The sequence below is a fragment of the Corapipo altera genome, unplaced genomic scaffold, assembly GCF_003945725.1.
Source record: "Corapipo altera isolate COAL_440 unplaced genomic scaffold, ASM394572v1 327, whole genome shotgun sequence".
NCBI classification, from domain to species: Eukaryota; Metazoa; Chordata; class Aves; order Passeriformes; family Pipridae; genus Corapipo; species Corapipo altera.
In genome coordinates this window covers 397,299-421,463 of record NW_020885004.1, presented here as the reverse complement: position 1 = coordinate 421,463, position 24,165 = coordinate 397,299, and the positions used below count along the sequence as shown (strand labels likewise).

Below are 24,165 nucleotides of genomic sequence, written 5' to 3'. Positions count from 1 at the left end.
TTTGCGGGCTGCTGTTGTCGGTTTGAGTTGCTTGGCACAAGCATCGTTTTGTGTGTCTCCAGCGAGAGGGGTAACGCTGGGTGAACAGAGGGCTGCGAGCAGGAGCACGGGGACTGCGGGGCTGAACTTCGGGAAGGAACGAAGTAAAAAGAAGAGAGAGAGAATGAGAGAGAGTCTCCCAGGCAGCTTGATCCCATTAGCTCCGTCCTTGGGTTGCATATTTATACGGTCTAGGAGGTGAACAGATGGACTATCAATTTAATTCCATCTTCAACACCATCAGAGATTGATTTTCTACTCGCTTTTAATTTTGCCATAATTAATTAGATCATTACAACTGTTTTCTATTGATCTCCCTATTTAAACCTCAGATGCAAAGGGACTTCGGCAGATCCTTTAAAAGCACAGGAGGGAAAGGGAACAGAGGGGGTTGCAAACTTTCTGAAGGTTTTTTTTCTAGTTTTAACTTAGAACATTTTCGGTGCAGAATAGCGAAAAAACGTCTCTGTGGCCTTTCCTTTTAGGAGGCCTTTTTCGTTGCCTTTATATTTTTCCTTTGCGTTTAGGTGAATCTTTGTCATATTTATATATAGTATACAGCATATATAATGGATTTAATTGATTCGATTACGAAAACATAAACTTGCACGTGTATATGCGCCTATATATTCACATACAGCATGTTTAATATTGAGATTTACAGAGATGGTGCACACACATTTATAAATGGGGAATCTATCGACAGACGAGATGTGGCTTTCTGAAGGGCAAATATTTTTATTTGCCTCCCGTACGTGTTTGTTTGTGTCCCTGAATTCCTCTTTAGATGGGGGATATTTCACCCAGTCTGGTGCGACTCCACCAGAAATGACAAAGGAAAACCGGCGCTGCCAGCTCCGGTTCCCAACCTCGGTTCCCAGCGCCCGCCGCAGCCTTTCTTTCCAAGCCTCCCCTGCAGCAAACGATTAGCAGCCGGGGCAACAGCACGGCTCTGTGCTGGCAGTCGGTGACGTTTGCATTTTAAGCCACTATGTCGTTTTTTTCCCAAAATCTCTAAATTAAGAGCTCTGTTTATATACGTAATTTGAGGGAACCAAACCGCGTAATTATGCTTTTACCGCGAGCGGCAGCGCCGAGGAAAACCTCTCCTCTCCGGCGGGGTTTGTTTGAAGCTTTGTTTGCAAATCATAAAATTGCTGACTGGGAGCATGGGGCGATCCGAAGACCCATCCGCCGGCGGGGCAGGTTTGGGGGGCGCAGAGCCAGCCCCTCGCTAGGGGGGGACGAGATGCCAGCCCCCGCCCGCCGCAGCCCCGCGTCTCGGCTCCGCAGAGCCCGGCGAGGCGCTGGGCTGCCGGAGGGGCCCGAGGCGGGGACAGCGCAGCTCCAGAGCCACCACAGCGAACAAAGTTTCGCGAGATGGGGAGGGAGTAGGTGGGGGAAGAGTTTAGGCAATGCCCCGAACTTTCTGCCGGCGGGAGGGAGCTCCGGGATTGAGGCAAATAGACAAAAGCCGGTGGTGGGGTCTGGCCCGGCCGGCGGGGGCGCCTGGAGGGCGGCGAGGCGGGGGGAGCCGGGGCTCGGCCGGCTCTCCCTCGCGTCTGGGGGCTCCCCTGCGGGTCCTTGCGAAGCTCCCACGGTGGGAACCCAGCCTTTCGAGGTGGTCTGGAGCGGGCACCCGTAAGGAAAGGGGATATTTAGCAGGTGTTAGAGGGGAATCTGGCGAGGCGAGGAGGGGGTGTGTGGAGGAGAGCAGAGGCAGGCTGCCTCCTGCCAAAGGAGGGAGTTGGGGGTAACGGTCTCATCCCTCCCTGCTGAATATTCAGCGCCCCCCCGCCTTACCTGCTCTCCCTGAGCTCTGAGCCATGGCTCCTCTGCCTAATGGCCCGTCTCCCCGGGACGGCTGCAAGCCAGTAGATCTGCCGCGGCCTTTTCTTCGCTTCTCTCCTCCCCGCTTGGGTGTCTTGCTTTCCCCCGCTGACTTTCGAGATCTAGGCGCAACCACCCAAAACTAAACGGTTTAGATAACAACACACACACACCAGAGCACCACCACCACCACCACCAAAAAAAAAAAAAAAAATAGCCAGCCACAGAGAAAGAAACGCCGCTCTACTGAGCCGGGACAAGCTAAAAGGAGGGGAAAATAAATAACAATCAAAGCAAGTGCAGCGCTGCTGCTTATAAAAGTGGAGAGGGACTCACCTGCTCCAGTCTAGCAGGGCTATGCAGCTAGAGAGGAAAGGGGCTGGGGGATTCTTGCGGGGATCCTGCAGGAGGGGGGGCAACGCCTGGACTTTGAATCCGCTTCCCCTTGCCCCCTTTCTGCAAACGGGCTACCTGTAGGGAAGTCTTGTTGCAACAGCAGATTAATTTGTTGTCTTATTACCATAAAAATGTGCTCGGAGAGGGGCTGGCAAGGGAGAGGGGGACGTGGGACAGAGGAGGAACTTCCTCCAAGTTGAAAAGGGAGGCGGTGGGCTCAAGCTGAGGGGGAGCGCGTCGGGGACGAGGCGGGGGGGTTAGTGGGGCAGCCCACTAGGGAATGACAGCGGTCATCTCGGGGGCCCAGGCAGACTCCAGATGGGGTGGCGGGGAACGGGGGTTCCACCGTTTACTTTAGAGGGGACGGAAGGCAAACCTGTGAAGTCTACCTCTGTGAGCACCTAGCTTTGTGCTTCTGAGAGGTTATCTGTCTGCCCATCAGTCCCTCCGTCCCTCCGTCCACTCGTCTTTTTCCTTGCTCCTACGGCTACGTTTTGGTACAGGCTTCACGACTGAAAATAAATAAATAAATAAAACAAAGCTCCAAAGAAAAGAAGAAAAATTTCCAGTGCTAAAGACATCACTGAACGAATATTTTTCTTTCTCTCATTCTACCCCTCCCTTCCATCTCCCCATTGATTGAAAGTCTCTCTCAGCTCCAACAAGGAGTCCCAGGAAAAATGAACCATTCTGCTATCGATTCTTCATTAAAATTACATTTCTGCATTTGCTAAATTGGTTTTAAAAAGCTTCCCCTGTTATTATTGTCTTGTCAGAGCCGGCGGTGCTGGGCAAACAGTATTTAAAAGCTTGGGACCTCTCCAAGATGAGGCTGTTGGGGGTTATGTGTGTGCATATGTTTCTTTTTCTAAAGTGTTTAGGAAAATGCTAACAACGCGGATTGGAGAAAAGCATGCCCCAGACAAGTGGGGAATTGAAAAAATTCAAGGAGGAGGGAACGCTTTCCTTCATATCACTTAAAAATCGTCGATTGTGTCTTCAAGCAAGGAAAAAGAAACTTTCATTTTAAATATCTAAATGGAACACCAAAAGTCAATAATTGCAGCAACGAGTATTTGCCTCAGATGCCGTCTCCAGCCCGCTCTGCAGCAGCCGCTGCATCTGTCTGGAGTGGTTTCTCACCTCCCTGCAGCCTGAGCCCTGCTCGCAGCCGCACGCTCCTGCCGCGCTGTAACGTGCTTCCTCGTGAGATGTTTAAATAAGTCCAGCTAACCCTCACACACGAACCAGATTCTTCCGACCTAACCCCAACAAACTCCACGGAATCCCCGTCCTCCCTCCCCAAACTGGTGTGAGAAAAACCCACGAGGGACTCTGGGAGATTTACTTTGAATTCCGCAAATCTCTCTCGAAAGAGCAGGGAAGCAGAAATGTCTTCCTGATGTGTTTATCCCCTAATCAGTTCATTAGTTATAAACAACATGACATTAGAAGTTAGGAGGCAGTTGATATTAATTTTTATTTAACTAGTTGATGTTTAATCCGTCACGCCAGACTGCTTAGAGAGAGCTGCCTGACACAAACCAGTTAGAACTTCATACACCGCGATGATCGGCCGGGCACCGGGACAAACAAACGGCGGCGGGGGGGCGAGGGGCAGGGAAACTGAAGGGAAGGGAGTGAGGGGGAAAGGGGCAAACCCGGGAAAGAGGGAAAAGCAGCAAAGGAGGTTGGAAAATTCCCCCCTTCACTGGAAAAAAAAAGGGGATGTGTGAATCGGCAGAGAGAGGGAGGTGGGGGACGAAGCATGAAAAACATCGCCAGCAGGCTGAGCGGAGCGGGCCGGCAGGAGCAGGTGCCCATGCCAGTCTCCCCTGCGGGCGAAGGGGCGGCCTGGCTGGCGGCCCGAGGGCGCGGGGCGGGCTGGGCGACCGGGCCGGGGCTGCCCGGGGGCGCGACAGGGGCGGCATGCGGCTGCGCGCCGTCGGGCAGAGCGAGGGGCGCCGCCGAGAGAGTCCTCTCTTAATTAAAAGGGGCGCCGGATAATTAGAACGAGGCTGGCCGAGGGAGAAGAGCAACACGTGGGGGGCCGGGACAAACGGGACCCGGCTTCCTGGGGTGTAACAGTTCCCTTTGGTGACAGACTGCGACCCTTAACCAAGCAGCGCAGGTGCTACTGCAAATAAAAGGAGTGAACGATTATGGGTACACTTACGGACACGTCTCTTACTACCTTAAACCCGTGCTGAAGTATTATCTAACTCGAGTCTAGAGTGTTATAGACTTCCCTATTATAATTTTTTGTTTCTCCCCTTGCAGCAAATTGGTGCCATAGAAATGGTTATAGCGTACCTGTTTGGCTCTACACCATCTTTATATACGTGAATCTCTACTCTTTACCCACCGACCCTGCCGACATGGGGGCTCTCCCCCCCCCCTCCGCCTTTGCTCCCGAGGGGAGCACCGAGCATTATCCCAACACCTCCCCTTTCTGCGGCGGGACCCCCCGCGGGAGTGGTGCTGTGCGCTCCCCATGTGCCCTTTCGTTCAGCACTGTTCAGAATTTATTAAGGAGAGCTATTATAGCTGTATCCACAATTTCACAATTAAAGCATTTATTGGTGAAGCAGGAAAACCCTGGGCAGCAGCTCAGTGCAGTGCTTGCCCTGGACCCATGTTCCTCCGTGCGGCAGTAGCTGTGCGGCTGTGACTATAGGGAAAGTGTTCCTGCCTACTACCCGTATTTTAATATCAATTTCCATATTAATCAATCACCCCAAACATCTATCTGCTGGATAAAGGAAATAGTTCACATTCCGAAGAAAATTGCCTGCTTTCCTGCAGTTAATAGTTAACTCCGGAATAGAAAGTTCCCAGGGAAATGCGGAGGCAGGGGGAGCGTGGCTCTCCCTGCTCCCAGACAGCACCGGTCACCACTTCCCCCTGGCCGCGGCTGCTCGTACCACTCGGGAAAATCTCCCGGCTCCTCGGCTGCGGGCTCGGGCTACGGCTGCCCGCGCCTTTTAGTAAAAAAAACCGAGACGGAGTGTCTTAAGGAATGAACTCCTGATGGAGCTGTGATGTACAGAAGGGAGGCAAGTAGGTTCTTTCCCCATAGACCGAGACAGAAAGTGGCTGCAACAGGTAACAGGGCAGACACCAGCGACACGGGGAGCAGGAGCGCTTTCCAGTGGCGAGGGGAAATCCACACTGCTTGGCTGTTTGGCTTGAGAAACATCGTAAGGAAATGCGTGCCTTTCCCTTTGTCCGACGTCTCCTCTCCCTTTCTCTGAGGCAGGGTGTGCTTTGAAGGGTGCAGAGGATATTAAAGAGGGGACATGCCGAGGAACCGGCGAGGGAGATGCAAGGGCAGAGTCGAGGCTGGACCCTGGCCGAAAGCTGTAGCGCTTGTGGCCCGGCCGGCAGCCGAGCACGGGCGGGGACGGCCCTTTCCCGAGAGTTTCGGGGTGACTTCAGAGGTGCGGGATGTCCGTGTCGCTGCCGCTCTGCTCCGCACTGTTGCCTTAGTGCTGACCTGGCCACCTGGTGCCTTTTGGCGGTGATGGTGGAACTGGGGAGGACACAGGGTGGAGGAGCAGAGCAAGGAGTGGGCCTCTCCTCTGTTTCAGAGATGTCCGCAGAGCCTGTGGGATAAGCAGGAACACTTCGAGCTACAGAAGTTGGAAGAATGCTACTGGCACAGGAGGAGGCTGCCTTTCCCGGGGCTGGGCTGGTGTTAGAGCGGCGGAGTAGGAAGGGGGTTGCGAGAAGTGTGGGGTGGGTGGGGTGAGTGCCTGGGAGGCGGTGGGTTAGGGTTGCCATGGGATGGGACCCGCCTGGCCGCCTGTGGGACGCACTCGCAGGGGCTCCCTCTCCGAGTCGCTCCGGCGGGGTGTCGGGGTGCTGGTGAGGGGGGTGGGCTGGAGGGAGCCGGGGGAGCTACGGCAGGAGACGTCGGTGCCGCGGCCTTGGCGTGAAGTTGTCGGACCGGACTTGGCGCAGGGAGAAGCGGGCTGGGCGGGCGTCCCGATGCCTCCCGGGGACACCAAGCCCGACCGGCTGCGGGAAGCCGGATTCCCGGCCAAGATCAGGACGGGAGTTCCGGCACCGGCTCAGGGGGAACCCCGAGGGGCACGCAGCCCCCTGTCCCGGGGCGGCCCCGGCTCCGTTGCCGGCGGGGCGGCCGGGCCGCGCGTCCCGCCAGAGGGGGCAGTGCAGATCGGCGGTGACGGGCACGGGGTTCCGGCCTCTGCCCGGCCAGGGGGCTTCTGCCCCAGTCCCGGCGGAGCCCAGCAGCGTTAACCCCTCGCTGCCCTGTAGTGACGCTCAGATTCAAGAGAGCTTCCCAAAATATTTCCACGCCCCCACCCGGTCATCCCGGCCGGAGACGGCGGCTGGCAAAACCAGACGAAGTCTCCTGGGGTCCGGGCTACCGCTCCCCTTAAGCGGGGCCGGGGGCGGGCAAGAATACTCTTCAGGGGGTTGGGGACACGTCGGTGTGATCTCTTCTTCCTTCTCTAGTTCAACGCAAGTTTCTAGCTCAAGGAAGGGGACCCAGCAGCCAGGCGACCTGTGGGTGCCCTGTGCTTAAGGACAGCCTGGGCCCGGAGAGGCCGGGGAGATGCCCTGTGGCTCGGTGAACGTGGGGAATCACTGCGTGGATTAAGGGAGGAATGAGAGAGGGGGACACGCAGGCAGGGGACTCCCGCTCGCCGTTGCCAGAACTGAAGAAAAGGAAAGGAAAAATGGAAGATCACGTAAAAACCATGAGAGGCTGGAGGCACACAGTGCGCCCTGTGCAAAAGAAGGTGAAAAGTGAGATGGAAATGAGGATGAATGCACAGACAGAGAAATAAACACTGATTTTTACTAATATTGGAGAAAAAGGACTGAATAAAGAAAGAGATGTTTAATTTGATGATGAAAGGGAGATGGATGGATGGATAGATAAATAGACAGAATAGATACAAAATTTTAAGGTGAAAAAATAGAATACATGAGAAAAGGAAAACAAAATTGTGGAAAAATCCACCTTTCTAGCGTTTATGGGCAGAAATAAGGGAGTGAGAGGGCAGAGGAAGAGAAAGGGTAAGAGAGGAAAGGAAAGGATAAAAGGAAAAGGAAAAGAAAAAAAGTAAGAAGAACAGTAAAGTGGTTTTTAAGAGCCGTCAAACAGTTGGTAGGCATGAGAATTAGAACAGAAAAGCAGAAACATTTATGGCAGCTGCGCCGAGGCGATTTCCCCATTGGCATTTTATGGAGCTCCTAAATCTCAGCTTAACGCTGTTTTGAGCTGTAAGAATTATTTTCCACCGCACTTTTCTTTTTTAGGTTCACTTCCAGTTTCCATAGCGGGTCCCCTGGAGCAGGCGGAGCAGCTGCCCCCGAGCAAGCGCCTCCCGTCGGGCGGACGGGCAGCGGGCAGCGGGCGCTCGCCCCTCCGCGCCGGGGGGGACGCGGCAGCTCCCGGCCCTCCCGTCCTGGCGTCCCCCGGCAGCCTGGGCGTCCCGCGGGGTAGCAGCAGGAGCGGCTCCCAGCTGCCTCACAAGCGCCGGTGTGGGCAGGCGGGCAGAAGCAACAGTTCCCGGCACGTCGAGGGAGGGGAAGGACCGACTTTTCCCCCGGGCACGGCTTTCCCCGCGGTGGGGAGGGCGAAAGCGACGGCACGGCGAGGTTGCCTGGCTCCGGAGCTCTTGCCAGGCGCGGGAGCTAGGGTTGGGGAGCGGCTGGGGTACAACAAAGATAAGCCTCAAGGTGCGAGAAGTGAGGGAACAGTGGTTGTCCCTTCCCAGACAGCCTGTCTTTACACGCCGTCTCCACGTCGGTGGAAAACTCCAAACCTCGGTGGAAAACTCCAGGCACTAATAATGATAAGAGGAACAATAATGACAACAATGATAATGCATTTCCATATATTAAAACAGAAAATAAATATCCTCCTACACCCGCTGCCTCCCCGGTCCCCGGATCTCTGGAACGTGCTGAGTCTTCAGGGTGTTTCAGAGCTTGGGGTAGGTTTGGGAGAAGAGTATTGACTGGAAGAGTAAAAACCGGGGGAGATGTAACTAGTGTGCCTTTCACCTTTTCCTGGGAACACAACCATTGTCCTTGTGACAAGAATCTCTGTTATGGTCTGAGAGCTTTAGAGAAAAGGGAACTTTGCAAGTCTGTCTCCTAACTCTGCTTCGGGCAGCTCTCTCCGCCTCCCGTTTGCCCCGCCACCCCGGCAACCCCCGGGCTCTAAACCAGTTGATATAAAGGTGTGTGCGAGGGGGATAAAAGTTCCAGTCTCTCATGATGGGAGAAAGCTGCAGGGGCAGGAGCAAGTTAATTTCCAGCCGATTTCTCATTACTCTTCTTAACGCCTGTAAGGGAGAGAAAATTAGGCACACAGCACACGTTTTGGCCACTTCATAAAAAATGCAGATTTGAGAGATGATGTGAAATGTGCCCTCGAGTCAATGATTAAAGATAGCTGAGTACGGTTTTTTTTCTATTCGGAGTTGAGATGAGAAATGCCCCTGAGCTCTGTAGGTCCAAGAAGGGTCTTTTAATAACTGATAAATTGGCCCAAGAACTCTTTCTTCTCCTCTCAGCCCCCCGCCCTACCCCTCCACCGTCATACGTCGTTCACCGTCAGGGAAGAGATGCAATCCGCTGGTCTTCGCCCGGCGATCAATAGGAATCGCTCTCGGGGGATTATTTTCCGAGTGGGAGGACAGGGCCAGTCGTGACACTCCAGCGAGTGGGTGCAGAGGGGTGCGGCCGCTGCTGCCTTGTCCCACTCGTGTCAGTAGCTTTCCCTCCCCACCAACCCCTTGGCTTGTCAACTTTGCCTGCGAGCCGGCCAAGGGACAGAGATTCTGGTTCAACAGCGTTAAATATTTGCACTTAAAAATATTCGAGGGAGGAGATGGCCAGTCTAGAAAGAGGCATTTTCACGTCTATTTTGGAAGGGGAAGAAGCTAAGGAGAGTTAATGGCCGGGGGCATCTTTGGCACCTGTCACCTCTCTCCGATTGTCAGGAGTCGGGGCTTTTGCAAGTTTCCTAAGAAAGTTTTGTCATCGACGGATGTTCATGTAAAGGGGCAGCACCCGCCTCCCCTCGCTACTGCCACTCCTAAGCGGACAAAGAAGCATTTGCCGAGCCCTGCTAGGGGGAGGTTTAAAGGCACAATGAAGGGAAACTGTCAGGAAGAGCCTTGATCTGGTCTCTTCTTTGCCTGGCGTCGGATGATACAAAACGCCCAGGCTGCTGGCTTCCAGGGCTGACATTGTCGGTGGAAACAGGAGTTAGGAATGCTGAGGGAGGGGCGAAGTGCCCTCCAAAAAAGCGCTCCAACTTATGACTTTCTCAAACGCATCTTTCCCTGCGGCCCCCACCACAAACTTGAGAGGAAGAAAAAATAGAAAGGGAAGGAAAGATAAGACGAGAGAAGGGGCTCGGTGGGGGGAATAAAATCAAAGCTTTCCAGCCCGCTGGAAGAAGAAATGTGTATTTCTTTTTTCTAAACACTTCTAATTTTTCAAACCAATTGAAAATAATAAAATGTATAAAGAAAGCAGGGATGCGGTTTTCCAGAGCTCAGCTGCTGAATAACTCCTCATCACCCGCACCGATTTCTTTGATTAATCCCGAGGTCTGAAGTAGAAGCAGTTCCAGTGTGATACCTTACACGCCAAGCTGCTTCTGCTTCCCTACTTTGTTAGACTCGTTTATGCGCATTTTTAAACAATAATTTCGACTCCTTTTCCCCTTAATAAATCCATTTTCTGAAGCGGTACCTGCTTTCTAATTGCCCTGAATAAATGCCTTTCCCTATCTCCGGTTTCTCAAGTCCAATGGCACCCTGGTGGGAAGGAGGTCGCAGGCACCAGGCCGGGGTACCAGATCACCCCAGCTCCTGGCAATTTCCTCCTGCTCTGTAGTCGGGAACTTGTAATTGTAATTTCATGTGCGAAACGGTGCAGACCGACATTCACTCTCTTAATGGGACTTAATGTAACTGTACACGATCCTTTATGCAGCCATATATCTAACGAGCTCTCTCATTGCTAGACGTATTGCCAATTCTCAGATTCCCTGCGTAACTATAAGTATATATGTTATATGCACAACTACGAACATATACCCGAAATAGATTCGTCTGTAGAGAGGAATACATGGCAATATGTACGAAATGTACAATATAAACGCGAATCTTTATATCAAAATGAAGAGATTTTAATTTATATGTATTTTATTCCATATAATAATTTCTTTTGGAGACAGCTAGGGAGCATTTAGTACGTGGAGAGAGGCACCTGTGCGGAGATCTGAACGGGAACGTTCCCGTGTGCTTTCACAGCCTGTGTTTATGAACATATATCACATGTATCTCCCTCTCTCCTCTTACGCATGTATAAAATATCAACATGATGCTGTAGAAAAGCTGTGAGCTCTGCACAGTTCTTTACCCCTTTGCCAGATGATGCCGTTGTTTATAAAATCGCACTTCTCTGCCAGGCGGCTTGCACCCTCCGTACTAATTCACACTACCGAGTCATTTATCCAGCTTTCATTTCTCCCTGAATTACCCGTCTCGGAGTCAACCAGAAGCACCAAATTCCTGCCTTTCTGATGAATGGACAATATTGTCTGCTCTTTTCAGGGCGAGAGAAAAATAGCTCGGGCAAACGAGAGCGAAGCCGGAGGCTGCTCGGCGGCTGCCCCGCAGGGAGCGGAGTGGGACCGGTCCCCGCTTCGCGGCCGAGCCCCCCCCGCGCCTCTCCCCGCCGCGAGTGGGTGAGCCGTAGGTGCGGCTGCGGCCGCGGGTGGGAGAGGCACCGGGGAAGACTCGGGATGGATCCGGGCTGCCCCCAGCACGGGGAACCGCAGCCCGCCGAGGATGCGCCTGCCTCCGCTCCCCGGCGTGCGGTGCCTGTGTGCGGTTTTCCTGGGCTGGCTTTGGGCTGCTTCGCAGGAGGCGCTAATTAGAGTGTAACTGCCAGGTCATTGATTTCATGTTACCAGAGTTGTTGTTGTTGTTGTTGTTGTTTTCTTTCTTTCTTTTTTTTTTTTTTTTTTTTTTTTTTTTTTTCCCCCTGACGTGAAATATCAGCCCATCTCAGAGGCAGTAAGAGCTGGGTTGGGGATAGCCTCTGAGATCCCCCAGACCAACAAAACCCAATTAACCTAATACACGCACACTGCTGGCTTGGGAGTTTCAACCTCCAGACCCGCGGATCTGCCTGTTTTCCCTTTGTTGCTTTGTTGTAAGTCTCCTTCTTGAAGACGATATCTGAATGCAGGCAGCATTATCAATGACTTTTAAATAATAACAAAGGGGGAAAAATAAAAATAATCAGCCCCGCCTCTTCTAGTTTCAATTACTCTAATTAAAAACCCGAAAGGCAATTCCTAGGCAATATCTAATAATAGAATTAGCAATCGGATCCATCATTTCACACGGGGATTTACTTGCAGGGGTACTGTGCGAGCTCTATTAATAATAATAAAAAATCCTGCTAACCCTCTTTTTAAAATTAATAACTCTGTAATTATAATAATTTTATGTGCCTTTTTATAAGAAGAGGTTAATGTTGCCACAGTCTGGGGATGGGAAGGATGAAGCGAAGCGAAATACTGCTGCTTAAACTGACACCTTCCTATTTTATTAGGAGACATTATTATTATCAGACATCTGCAGGTAGAGAATTAAAATTAAAATCGCTTTCAACAATTCAATACACTTTTTATCAGCCATCTATCTGAAAATCATGAACATTCATCATCGGAGGCATTCTCCCTGAAAACAAGAACCCATTCAAATTTTACACAAATTATCATATTTATCATAGTCTGAAACTCTGGAGTAACATCTCCACAAACTGTCTGCTAACTCCCCAGGGAACTGAATTCCACTCCGCAGTCGCTCAGAGCAATTCTCGCTCCCTCTCCCTCTCTCCCGGCCCTTTCACACTATCTGCTTCCTGCGACTCCGCAGCCCCCAGAACAGAGGGAGCGAGGGCGCAGAGGGAAGGGGGTGGAGGGAAAAGGATGCAGCGACAAACAACATTAAAATAAAGCAAAACAAGGGGAAATGCCATCCCTACTTCTTGCAAGAGAAATAAGTTTCGCCTGATGTAGCGAGACTTCAAAGCTTAAAGCTCTCTGCTGATTTTGGGAGAGTGGCGTCGGTTTATCTTTGAGATTCATGTCTTTGCATGAGACCATTATTATAAGGAGCAGAATAATAGTGATAATAATAGTAGTAATAGTAACGTCTGATCCTCTCCGGTTTGATGTGTTTTGGGTTTTTTGTGTGGTTGGTTTTTTTTGGTTTTGTTTTTGTTTTGTTTGTTTGTGTTGTTGGGTTTTTTTTCGTTGTAGAGTTCCATCGGCGCACTGAAAGATACTGGCTGTTATTTATGTGGGCACTAGATGCTGGTGACAAATGACACGAATCAGTGCTTCCTGTTTGCGGGTTTGGATGAGACAAATCACTTCCCACGCTTTGCTAATGACAAAAAGTTCATCAGTGCTGAATCAGGGGCTGGAGCCGCGCCGGCTCCACGCCTTCACCCATCCCCTCCGCAGATGCGCTGCTCGGACGGAGGCACCGGCAGTGCAGAGGGGCTGCCCCGGCCCCGGGCCCCCGGCCCTGGCCCCGCCGCCCCCGGCCCCGCGCACCTCAGCACCGCGGAAAAGTAGTTCCAATACAATGTTTGTTAACTAGGTTATCTAGGCTGTAGAAGATTTTAATGTTGAATTTTATAGCTTTACCACGCTCTACCGTCCTTGTGAATATTGTAATATTGCATTTTTTACAAGTTACTCTTCTGTTAATGTTCCAGCTAGTAACTTTTATAATCCTCCTCAATGAAATTTTTTTGTATTCTTCCGCACCGTTAACCTCAATGGCGGCACCTCAGCCCCTGGCAGGAGGCAAAGATGAAATGAATTCCTCTTTAATCAGAAATAATAATAATAAAAACACACACAAGGCTCTCTCTGCCTTTTATTTCAGTTTTTCTTTTCGGGGAGGGGGTGATGCCTCAGGAGTCTCCAGCCCCTTCCCTCTGCTGCGCTCGCATGTGCCTCTGGCAGAGCTGGAGGTGGGCCAGGGGTGGTGCTTGCCCAGCCCTGGTCACTCCACTGGGGATGGGGGCCATGGCTTGCCCAACCCTGGTTCCTCCGACTCCCCTTGCCCCCCACCCCCCCCCCAGGGCCCTTTGGTTTCCACCGACAGCCTGGAAGCTGGCTGTGCTGCAGGTGTGAGCTGGCGGCCTTCTCAGGGTTGCCCGCAAGAAACGAAAGTTATGCATTTTTTTTCTTTCTTCTTCTGTAATTCTGTCCGTGGGTTGATTGAGGTGCTCCACAGAGCAGCAGCTTTAGAGCAAGTCCTGTTGGTGTCAGTCAGTTGAGCTCAACTCACTCTCTGGTTTCTGTTGACCTCAGCTGGCCTGGAGGTGCCCAAGTCCTAGCTGTTTGTTTTGCTGAGTGATCTGAGGTGGATCTAGAAGAGGTACACATGCAGAAAATGCACTCAGATGGACTTTTAACAAAATAAATCCCTTTAGCTGTAAATAAAACTGGAAATCACCTCCCCCCCACACAAGAGCTCCCCAACCTCTAGATGCCCTTACAAATTAATTAGACTTGCAAGCATAATGATCATCACCCAGCAGAAAAAGGAATCATACAGCAGCAATGAACTGAGTGCCCATTAGCTCAGGAACTGCATTTTGAACAAGGATTGGATACTGTTATTTCCCTTGGTCATTAGCATTTAAGAACTTTGTCTCAGGCTCAGCCTGAGTCTTGTGTCAACGAAATACTGGAGGGGTTTGTGCATTTGTTGTAGGGCATGGGCGAGGGCTGCCTCTCAACCTTATCTACCAGCTACCTCCAGAAGCTGCCCTAATAGTTCTTGGGATATTGTCCCCAAGATTACCCTAACAGCAATTTCTCTCAGCCCCAGCTCCTGGAGTCAAGTGATTATGTGCAACTCTCAGTTTTGATATGTTTTCGAAAGTGTCTTTTTAGCCTAATATAGTTGCAAGGAAAAGCTTAGCTCAAACCATAGCAATGAAATGAGAAGGTTGTAAAGCTTGTAATTTGTTCATATCTCAAACTTTAACTGATTCATGATTGATACAATGTTTGGGGATGACAATGAAACTCTTGTATCTTTTATGAATCTTTTTTCTTTAAAAACACACAATATGATTTCTAGGCTGGGTAATCACACAAATTCAAATGATCCAATGTTAAAGAATAACCTGAAACCAAAACACATGTACACACTTAATTTTTCAGTTATACCATTTTCACAAGTATTATAACTCCATTGGTGTTGCTTCTTCTTTTTTTTTTCTTCCTTTTTTAAGGTGAACAGGTCCAGTGGGTGCAAGTTTTCTTAAAAAATAAAATGGTGCAGGCAGGTTAGATTATTTTTAAAAAAAAATTATTTAGCTAGTTAATACTTTGGTGTCACCCTGTAAGGTAAAGGTATAATACAGAGTAGTCTTTGCTCTAAAATCTTCATTTAGGAAACAAAAATTTTTCTTCAAAGCACCTGTCTGAGAACCTTATAGGATGCGTTTCAGAAATGCTTTTCAGAGTTAACACAGAGCAGATAAGTAGAAAAAGTGGATAATAGTGGTTCCATGTTACTGGTGAGAAGCAAAGGCAAAAGTAGAAGGAAGACACAAATTAAAACAGCAGCAGATCTGGGAACCAGGTCATTGCTAATTTAGTAAAAGACTATTAAACTAAATCTCTATGTTGCCCCCTCAGGCCTGGACAAAATCAAAAGCAGGTTTGATCTTCTTGTCCAGACACCAGCAGGTCACACCAGGTTTCCTGAATCCCACAGAGAAGCAGCTCCTCTTGGCAGAAGCTTTCCAGTTGCCTTTGGGTGTCTTCTTGAGATGTCTCTGAAGTGGCATGGGCTGTGCAGCACTCTGTTCTGACCAGAGCTTGTATGTTATGTTAGGCTGGTTGCATCCTATTTGGACAAAGTACCTTCTCCTGAGGAAAGGGTCTCAAATGCCTTGATAGGCTTTAATGCTCTGACCAGCCTCATCTGTAGCTTACACATGCCCCACATCCTCTGGCCAATCAACTGGGGCCCAGGAACTCCGTTCAGGCTCAGACCTGGGCTTTATTTTGCCTCTGCTGCAGGTGTGCCTCTTTTTCCAACCCTTTGCTTGGCCTTTGGACTTGCACTGCAGATAGCTTGTCTCCTGGATGCTCCCCTTATACATACGATACACTTTGCCTCCGGTCATTTCTGTTAGCCATGACTTTTGCACGGTCTTTGGACCCATGTTGCAGCATCTTCTCCAGTCCTGTGTGACCCAGTCTCCTGTTGATTTCTAACTAGTCCCCCCTAGATGGCTTACTTCTTACTTTGCTTGGGTCTGTCGATGGAGCCTGCTGATGGCTCCTGGCTCTGCTTGCTGTGCTCAGGCGCTGTGCACTCCTGCCCCACCACCGTGTGCCTGCACACTGGGGCTGCCCTTGGCCCTGGGCTTGCCCTCCCTGAGTGGACAGCTGGCTCTCATTCCTCCCTCACAGATTCCTCTGCCTGTCCCACAGAGCTGCTGCAGCCCTCTGTGCTTCCTGTTGAGGTTTCCGTTTGTTTTTGAGAGCTGATGTTGCAGAGACCTGAATGCTCCATCGAGGAATGATCTGAGCTTCTTGCTACTGTTTCTTTGTATCCCGGCTGCAGGAAAGAATTTCAAAGATTATCCAGAAGCCTATGCTCCTCAGTTTTTTTCACCATTAGAGCTCAATAAATACTTTCAAGGTAAGAATTTAAAGTTTTGTGAATTGGTGGCAGAGGGGCATCTGTCCCTCTTCTGTTGTCTGTGAAATCAATATTTCAAAACAATTTCCTAGGTCAGAAAAAATTTGATGAGAAATCGAAAACAGTCCCTTTCCCCTTTTCCTCCCCTCTACAGCTTGGATACTTTTTTGGATCAAACCCTTTGCATTCTCTATTTATTCCTTGTGGAGACTTTAAACTTCTTTTTACTTGCTCATCTCCTATTTAACATCTATGTTAGGATATCTTAGTGTCAGTACCTTTTATTCCTGAAACCCGTGAGAATACTTCAAGAATGCATTGCTAGATGCTTTTCTGGTATGACCGTGTTTGCTCTTGTGTGAGCCCTTATTTCAAAAACTCCATATGAAAATTTGCATGCCTTGACTCAAATTTGGTGTTCTCTTAGCCTGGGACAGTAGCCCCCACGTGTTTGCTGTTGGCATGTGATACAAAGTTAACTTGAATTTCTTCATTTTAACATCCAAATTAGAGCAGGGAGTTTTTCCTTATAATTATTTTCTTTTTCCTTAAACTCACTACTTCTGAAAACACTTATATTCAGTTTGAAGGTAGGCTATGACTGCTGAAGTGATTTGGAGACAGATCTACCGAAGTGTCTTCGTGTAAGTGCTAGCAGTTTTGGAGTTAGTGCCTCATACTTCTTAGGGACAGAATTAGGGAAAGGAGAAGAAAAGACGTAATTCTGAAACAAGTAAGTTCTTACACATAGCTTTTCCATTATTAGCAGATCACTGACTTATGAAGAAAATTTACTTTCAAAAAAGTATGAAAAATTCCTGTTGGAAAGATCAGTGATGAACTAGTACCTTTGGAGAGAGGAAAATATTCTTCTAAGCGGGTGAAAATTCAAATTCAGATCAGTGATTGTGTTGACGATGTAAATGTGTGTGTTAGAGATGATTATGTCTTCACACTGTCACAGCTGTATGGTGTCTGTTTCAGGGTTTGCACAGATCTGTGCCATCACTCTCTGCAGAGCCTGGTGAGAACTGAGTGCCCACTGGTGAGTCCAGAGAGGAAAGCTGTGTGTGTTTGCCAGGAAGCTGGAGGTGCAGAGGTAGCAGGAAGCTGAGCATAGGGTGGGAAAGAGGCGAGAGTGCAAGCATGTACTGCTCATCCAGGCAAAACAGGGTCTACCACTGTCATCATCTATTGTGCTGCCCAGGGCATGGAGGGATTCACATACTGGCTATAAAGTCAGGATCACCCTGTGCAGCTTCTGGCACTGTGGGCTCCTGATCCCTCACCTGGGACCTGGTACTGCTGCCATACAAGTAGCAATGGTGGCATTGGAGCTGACTGTATACTAGGCACAGGAAACAGGGCAGAATTTTTTCTCTCTTAATTAAAATGGTTTGTGAGAAATCTTTAATGTTAATTATAGTGACAAATATCTGCAGTTTAAAACTGCTCCATGTTTCCACCACAATGATGAACTGTGGAGGGAAAAAGAGCTTGATCTTTAGTAAAGAGCAACTCTTCCTCTTAAAGAATTGTCAGTAATTAATTTCTCAGTGAGGCTGCTTTGTACACACATACATGAAAGTTACTTAAAGTATTTCTTTCTGTAGGTTTGCAGTGTATTTGTGCTCTTTTGCAAGTGTGCTCAAATATGCATGTTATATTCATGTCTTATATGTGAGCAAGAAAGTAGTAATTTATATCTTGGGATATCTAAAGGGTATGAGCTTTAAACATGGTATCTGTGCTGTGGTGCATGTGAATGCTTGGGTGGTGAATGCATAGGAGAAGGAATCTATCCCTCTACCTGAAGGCATCTTCAAATGTGCACACACATTTATATTGATATGATTGTGCCTGAGAGGGAGGTGAGAAAGTGTGTGTCTGTATGTCACAGTATAGGAACCCCTCTATCCTGAGCATTTGGTGGATGCTCATATGCAGGCAACTTGGGAATTCTTGTATGTGAACACATTCAAGGGTGTCAGTCGTGAGTGGGAATGTGTGGGCCACGTGTGAATATCAGCCTGCATGTGGTTGTATGTGTGGGAAAGGGAGCGTGAGCATCTGCATGTCTTCTCCTATTGAGCACAAGCAGAAAACTGCAGTATTAGGAGGACCTTGGCTGTCAATCTGGCAGAACCAGGCATGTTTGCTGAAGATGAAGCAGAATAGACAATGTGAAAGTTATTTTTGTCTATCAGCTGAAGCGTTATAGAGACATCAACAAGCTCTTGTCTCATGCCAGCTTAATTCCTAGTTAATCAGCAGTCTGCTTGGGCAGAGGAAGGAACTCACATCAGGGGCTGATGATGAGCCAAACTTCCCAATACTGTTTCAGGAGCCTGTAAGGAGCTCTCAGTGTTGCTCTGCCTGCTTTTGGCTGCATTGCTAACCACTGAGCAATGCTCTGGGATACCTGAATGCTTCATCGTGTCCTGGTGCGAACCACTCCTGCATAGTGAATATGGGCTGGACCTTTGGCTATCCCTCCCCAAATGGTGAGCAGAAGCTTTTTCTTCACTGTGTGTGATTAGGTGCCTTATCTAGGAAAGTTTCAAGTGACTTAAATAATTCCAAGGCTTTCATCCTCTCTCGGGGCACTTGCACATATCTGCAAGTTGACTCTTGCTTGCTTCATTTCTGTTACATCTAGTGAGATCGTCCTCTGTCTCTGCTGCCCTATGGAGATGCTTCTTCTTTCTTCTCTCATTCATGAACTCAATCCCTCTTTCGCTCATGGCCCTCACACCTGAGGGCAGCTCACTATCTTTTCTAATCTTTCCCATCTGCTTTGCTGAAAAGCCACCTTCCCCCTTGTTTTTCTTCTGGCTGGTTTCTCTGATGCCACCAGAGTGGTGGTGGGGTATCTGCCTGCTCTGTGACTGGCATGTGTTTATCACAGACTTGTAGCCAAATAATTAAAGTGCTGATTGCACAGATCCTTGCCGCCAGCCTGATAGTCACTTTCTGGGAGCAACTGGCATAGTGTCTTACTGTTCAAATGTCCTCAGAAAGTAACAGAAAACAGAAAATTCTCATCTGTGGCTGCTTGAGATTCAGCCAAACAAGTTACCATGGGGTGACATGAACTTGGGAATGCCTTGAGTGTTGGCTATTTCAGGCAGCTTCTGTGCATGTCCTTGTCCTGCAGCACACCATACTGAGGGCAAAGTCATTAAGGGCAAACATCCCTCATTTCTTCACCCCTTCCAAAAAAAAAAAGAGAAAAAACTAAGCTACCATGAATTTCCTAGGTTTTAGAAAGTACCCATGGGCAGTTGTTTTAGTATAGCTGGTGTTTATGCCTTGTCTGTTTTCATATTGGAATTTTAATATGATTAAGTGTAGTGTGATTCATCATCAAGCATTCAGGTAACTCCCAGCACATCAGCTTGCCTCCAGCTTTGCTGGGCAGATTGATCTCTTATCCTTTTGGATGTTGAGCAGGATGAGGTTTATTTTATTGTTGCAAGGGAAGTGATCAACGAATAGTGGGTGCTGTGACCATAGCTGTGGCAGAAGACATTACGTATATTAGACCATAGGCATAAAATGAGTGGAGAGTCTTCACTTGGCTCTGTCTTTGTTGCTGAGCTGATGAGAAAATTTGGTATTATCCACTATAATGTTTGATATGCTTTGCTCTATGTCATTAATAAACCCATGAATTGGCCTGACACCAAACTTGGCTATTCCTTCCCCTGTGCTGATCATTATTATGCTACCTTACCTTTGTTTTATGGGCCATCAGCCAGGTTTCAGTCCATGTGATGGTGCTCTGTGCAAGCCCATCTGGTGTTACTTTCCTTCTAGGGCTTAGCCAGGCCCTTTTCTCAAGGCTACTTCAATACTGCTGGACTTCCTACTCTCCCTTCATGTACTGATAGAGGTTCATTCGTGTTCCAGTCCTTTCCCAGCTTCCCCAGTGGACTGTCTGCTGATGGAGTTTATCATTGTTACCACTGTGAGACTGGGTAGCCCAACAGAGACCAGCAGCTGTGTGCAAGGTGTTGTGGAAACACACAGAGCGCACAAAGCATCATGATGGGGGTGGTTGGAGGGGAAAAGTTGAGAAGAGGGGGAAAAAAAGGCACTGAGAAGGGAAGTGGCTTGTATTGCTTCCCCTAGCACACTCTGATTAAGAATTTCCCATCTCTGTTGCTAGAAGACCAGGTTAAATACTTCTGAACGTTTTTCTACCTAGGTTTTTTTTAACCAAGAGCTCCATAATCAATTACTCCATTGCTGTCTGAAGCTCTTAAGCAATTTGTTGCCTGCTCTGGGATCTTTCTGTGTAACCTCAGCTACTTTGGCCTGGGAAAAATGGAAAGCAGATCCTGAGAATAGTTTTGATGGGAAGTACCTGGCCAACAGGGGAACAGCTGAGGTTGGCAACAGGAATGGAAGAAATGATCGGAAATGGGCTCCTATTCTCTTCAACAGTGTGGTCTCCCTGCTGGGTTGCTGGCCTTGGGCAGGTATTCCTCCTGGTGGAGCCAGGCTAGCCAAGTTGTTTCCATGGCAGTCATCTGGACTGCATGTCCATGCTATATTCTAATGTCTCCATCTCTTCTTGCACTTCATAGTGCAGACTGCTCTATGGATGTCATTGGCAGTGTGCTAAGAGGTGGCTGCATTATTCTACATGATCTTTTAGTGTGTTGGAAGGAAGGGTATAGATACACAGTGACCTGCACTGAAAGATTCCACTTACCTCCTGGGATCAAACAGGACCTGATATATACTTTATAGTTTGGCTTGGGGAAAACTGCTGGGAGTACAGATGAAACCCCAGCAGTATGTCAGTTACTGACTTTCTGAAGTTGTGGTATTTTAGTTTCACCTCTCCTCCTGCATCATTATCTATCCCCTTAAGTGCCTTTATGTTCTGCAGTGCTCACCTCCACTCTTCCTTTTTGTTTTGCCTACCAAACTCCAGCTCTTGCCCCTACTCCAGCAAAATGTCTTGTTGGATCTCTTCACCAGGAACATTGGATATTTGAGGCTCTTTCCATCATTAGCAGAGCCAGAGATGTAGTTGAGTAACCTAAGATCTGACCTAAGATTCAAGTTACTCTCTGGAGCAGTTCTGAGTCTTAGATGCTGACTATGCCAGTGAAATCCCTAGGCTAGATGAGCTAAAGGGCTGGAGAAGACTGAGGGAGACATGTCAGCGAGTCAGACAAAGTTGCAGAAGGGAGATGGGAAGGACTGAGCAGGGGTAATCAGATTTGTTTCCTAGAAACTCCTCACTGATGTCCATCTCCCTGTTAGTTCTGCTATGATCAGTGCTGAGCAAGTATATATCCCATCCCTGTTCTGTCCTGCCTGGGGTCTCTAGTATTAAACAGTGATATGCAGAAAAGAGTGCCACAGAGGAAAACATTGTTCTGGCACACAGCAGACTGTGGCCATAACCACTGGAGAAGGAGTTAAGATTGACATGAAGGGTTCCTGCATTTCTGCCACTCTAACCTCTTACCAGGATTTGGCAAATGATCCATGGATCATGGTTTGCTCATCTCTTCTTAAACCCATCACCGTCATTATAAATGACCCATGGAGATGTTTGTCACCAAGAAGTGGGTGAGGAAGGCAGAAGAGACTTCTCTTGATCAGAGTGGCAGGTGGAAAGTGCCCTGGTATGTCTGCTTTGGTCCTGTCCATCTTCATGTCAGATTAAAAGGAACCTGTAAACATACTCCAGCTTCTCTGATTGCATCTGAGTAATTCTGGGCTCTGCTCTGGGGCCTTGTTTACTGTCTGGGAAGTGGTCTTTCCAGTTCTCCCTCCTGTATCCAGGTATAGTCCAGGACTTGCGTCCCCCTTGTCAGCTCTAACAGTGATTAATAAGGACACACATTTCCTGGGTTTTGCACCCATTTTTCTTAAAGACTTGCCTGCCAGTGGTGAGGAGACTGAGATTATAAACCACTGCTGGCATGTGAAGGGCCTGGGGGCAGCAAGTCTTGGAGAGGCTGTGATGCAGTTCCAAGCATATAGAGAGCACAGGGCCTCTTACAGAGACAAATTCTACTGTCAGCTGTAGGTTTCTTGCAGCTGAAGTGAAACATTGGACTCTGTGGTTCATGGTTATTCACACTGGTACCTTTTCGGAGGTGATAGTTGCAACAGTAGCTATTGCAGTAGTTCTGGTTCTTGGGAAGCATTTTTGCACTGTCTCAAAGATCAAGAAAAGCCAACAAAGTGAGAATCCTGTAAGATTTTTCCATTCGACTTGAGACTTTTTGCCTCTCATATGGTTTATGTGAGATACAACATGCCTGTTGTGAATCTAAGTGGTTAAGCTGATGTTCTTTTGCTTGCCTTTCTCAGATGGATCATGGTCAATGCATTTTTTCCCTTGTAATGAAGGAGAGTGACATAAGTACAAAGCTCAAGGCCAGTCCCACTGTAAAATAAAATACTGATAGGTGAATGGCAGGGAGGTTTCCTGGGATTGTTGCTGCTGCCTGCTTGCAGTAATGTCATGTCGCCTGAGCTCCTCCCACCCAGCTGCATAATACAAGCCATGTCTGGAACACAAGTGTGTTTTGCAGTTAAACCTTTCTTCTCCGTCCTGTCTCCCAGGGGTGTAAATGCCAGCAGTTACTGAGTCCTGCTCCCATCTTTAATGACTTCTTTAAACACTTCAGTCATTTGGTCACATATTTAATATTTAGGCCTAAATCAAATCTAGGATAGGAATATGCAGGAGGTTTGGATCCTATTTGTGGCTAAGTTCAGTGTTGTAGGAGATTTTGGCTGAATTTATTCTGTATTTGTACCCTCTCTTTAAGACAACAATAACTGTCCCAGAGTTACTGTGTAGGGATGTCCAAAAAGGTCTCGGTGCAGAAATACTAGAACAATGAAATCCATAAAAGCAATTCCAGAAAAAAATATTGTAATGCTGCTAGTCAAACACAGCCTTCTCCTGAAGAGAGAGAGCCCAGCACTACAGGACATGAACTAGAAGTTTCAATCTTTGTAGTCCCACAGCCAAATTAGAATAAAAGTCTGATTTCAGCCCCAAATATAGGCTAGAGAATTGCCTCAATCCAAATGACTAGAACCAAGTTTGATTGGACATTACAGGGCTCTCACAGCTTCTGAGTCTTAAATTTCTCTTTACTGCCAGAATGGACTGTCCATTATAATTCAAGTTAAGTTTTAGGTTGTGGGAGCAAAAATCTATGTGTTCTGTAGGGTCCTCTTACTTAGATGTTTGGCTCTCACCAAGGCTGTTGCCTCTGTAATCTCTTACTACAGGATTACTGCTCTGGCTATCACTTGGTTTTGGGTCAGAATACCAAGACTGAAGACTCCTATTTTTTTTTTTGCCAGAGTCTGCTGGGTCTTTAAAGTGTGGAAAAGATCTGATGCCTCTGGACTTCCATGTCCTTCATTCTACTTTATTGGTGAGATGGGTGACTTGGCTCTGAAGCCTGGGGTTTGGGCTAGGGTTAAGACTCAGTTTTACTAATTGTGGGCACCAAAATCCAATGCTTCCTGAGAAGAGAAGCTGAGAGTAATGTGAGAGGGAATAAACAGTTTTCTTGAGAGAATGCTGAGTTGTTTTAATGGCATGTTACAATGATATTGAGAATATGGCTAAGAGGAACAGTGCCTGTGAAAGTAACCCTGCCCTGAGAAATATGAAACAAAAAATTATTTTAAATCAGGCACTGTAATACTTTCTTATGGCATTTTTTTCTTATTACTGCATTCAAAGAGAAAAAAAGAGAACGAAAAGAAGATTCAGTACCTGTTTTATAGTTGTCTGAATTACTGTGGAAATTCTTGAGTTCTGTGTTTTAACCTGTCACACTCTGAGAGGGTCTGGGGCTCTGGCGCAGGGAGAGAAGTGCAGCCCCTTCCCATCAGCAGTCAGTCTTCACTCCTGCATTCCTCCTCTTCCTTGGCTGACATGCTTTCAGCTGAGACACCCAGCAGCAGGATGGAGTTTCAAAATGCCTTGATAAACCAGAGTTCCCTGGTGCTGCCCCAGGTCCTGTGGGGACTTTCTGAAAGACAGCATTTTCAAGGACAGCCAGTGCTCAGCTTTTTGATGAATTTAACTCCATCTGCCGTGGGGTAAACTCAGCATCCAGTGCAGTGAGATAGGAGGGAAGGA

At 48.3% G+C, this 24,165-nt stretch overlaps 1 protein-coding gene and 1 long non-coding RNA gene across 3 annotated transcripts in view; one reads left to right on the top strand and one right to left on the bottom strand.

Moving 5' to 3' along the window:
* LOC113958769 overlaps positions 1 to 7,608 on the top strand; it is a 213,446-nt gene extending 205,838 nt beyond the window's left edge. Inside the window, exon 5 of the long non-coding RNA XR_003531609.1 lies at positions 7,558 to 7,608. This is a non-coding gene — a long non-coding RNA (uncharacterized LOC113958769). The remainder of the gene's footprint in view (positions 1 to 7,557) is intronic.
* Positions 1 to 8,621, bottom strand: part of PAX2 (paired box 2) — a 105,652-nt gene extending 97,031 nt beyond the window's left edge. The window contains exons 1-3 of one of the 2 annotated variants that reach the window (XM_027667298.1): positions 8,617 to 8,621; positions 6,215 to 6,218; positions 1,843 to 1,942 (exon numbers count right to left, since the gene is read on the bottom strand). In XM_027667298.1, the coding sequence (XP_027523099.1) occupies positions 1,843 to 1,867 (25 nt within the window). In that variant the 5' untranslated portion in view covers positions 1,868 to 1,942; positions 6,215 to 6,218; positions 8,617 to 8,621. Of the gene's footprint in view, positions 1 to 1,842; positions 2,490 to 6,214; positions 6,219 to 8,616 lie in introns of those variants that run through there. The other variant, XM_027667297.1, reaches the window with a different exon arrangement.
* Positions 8,622 to 24,165: the final 15,544 nt, after the last annotated feature.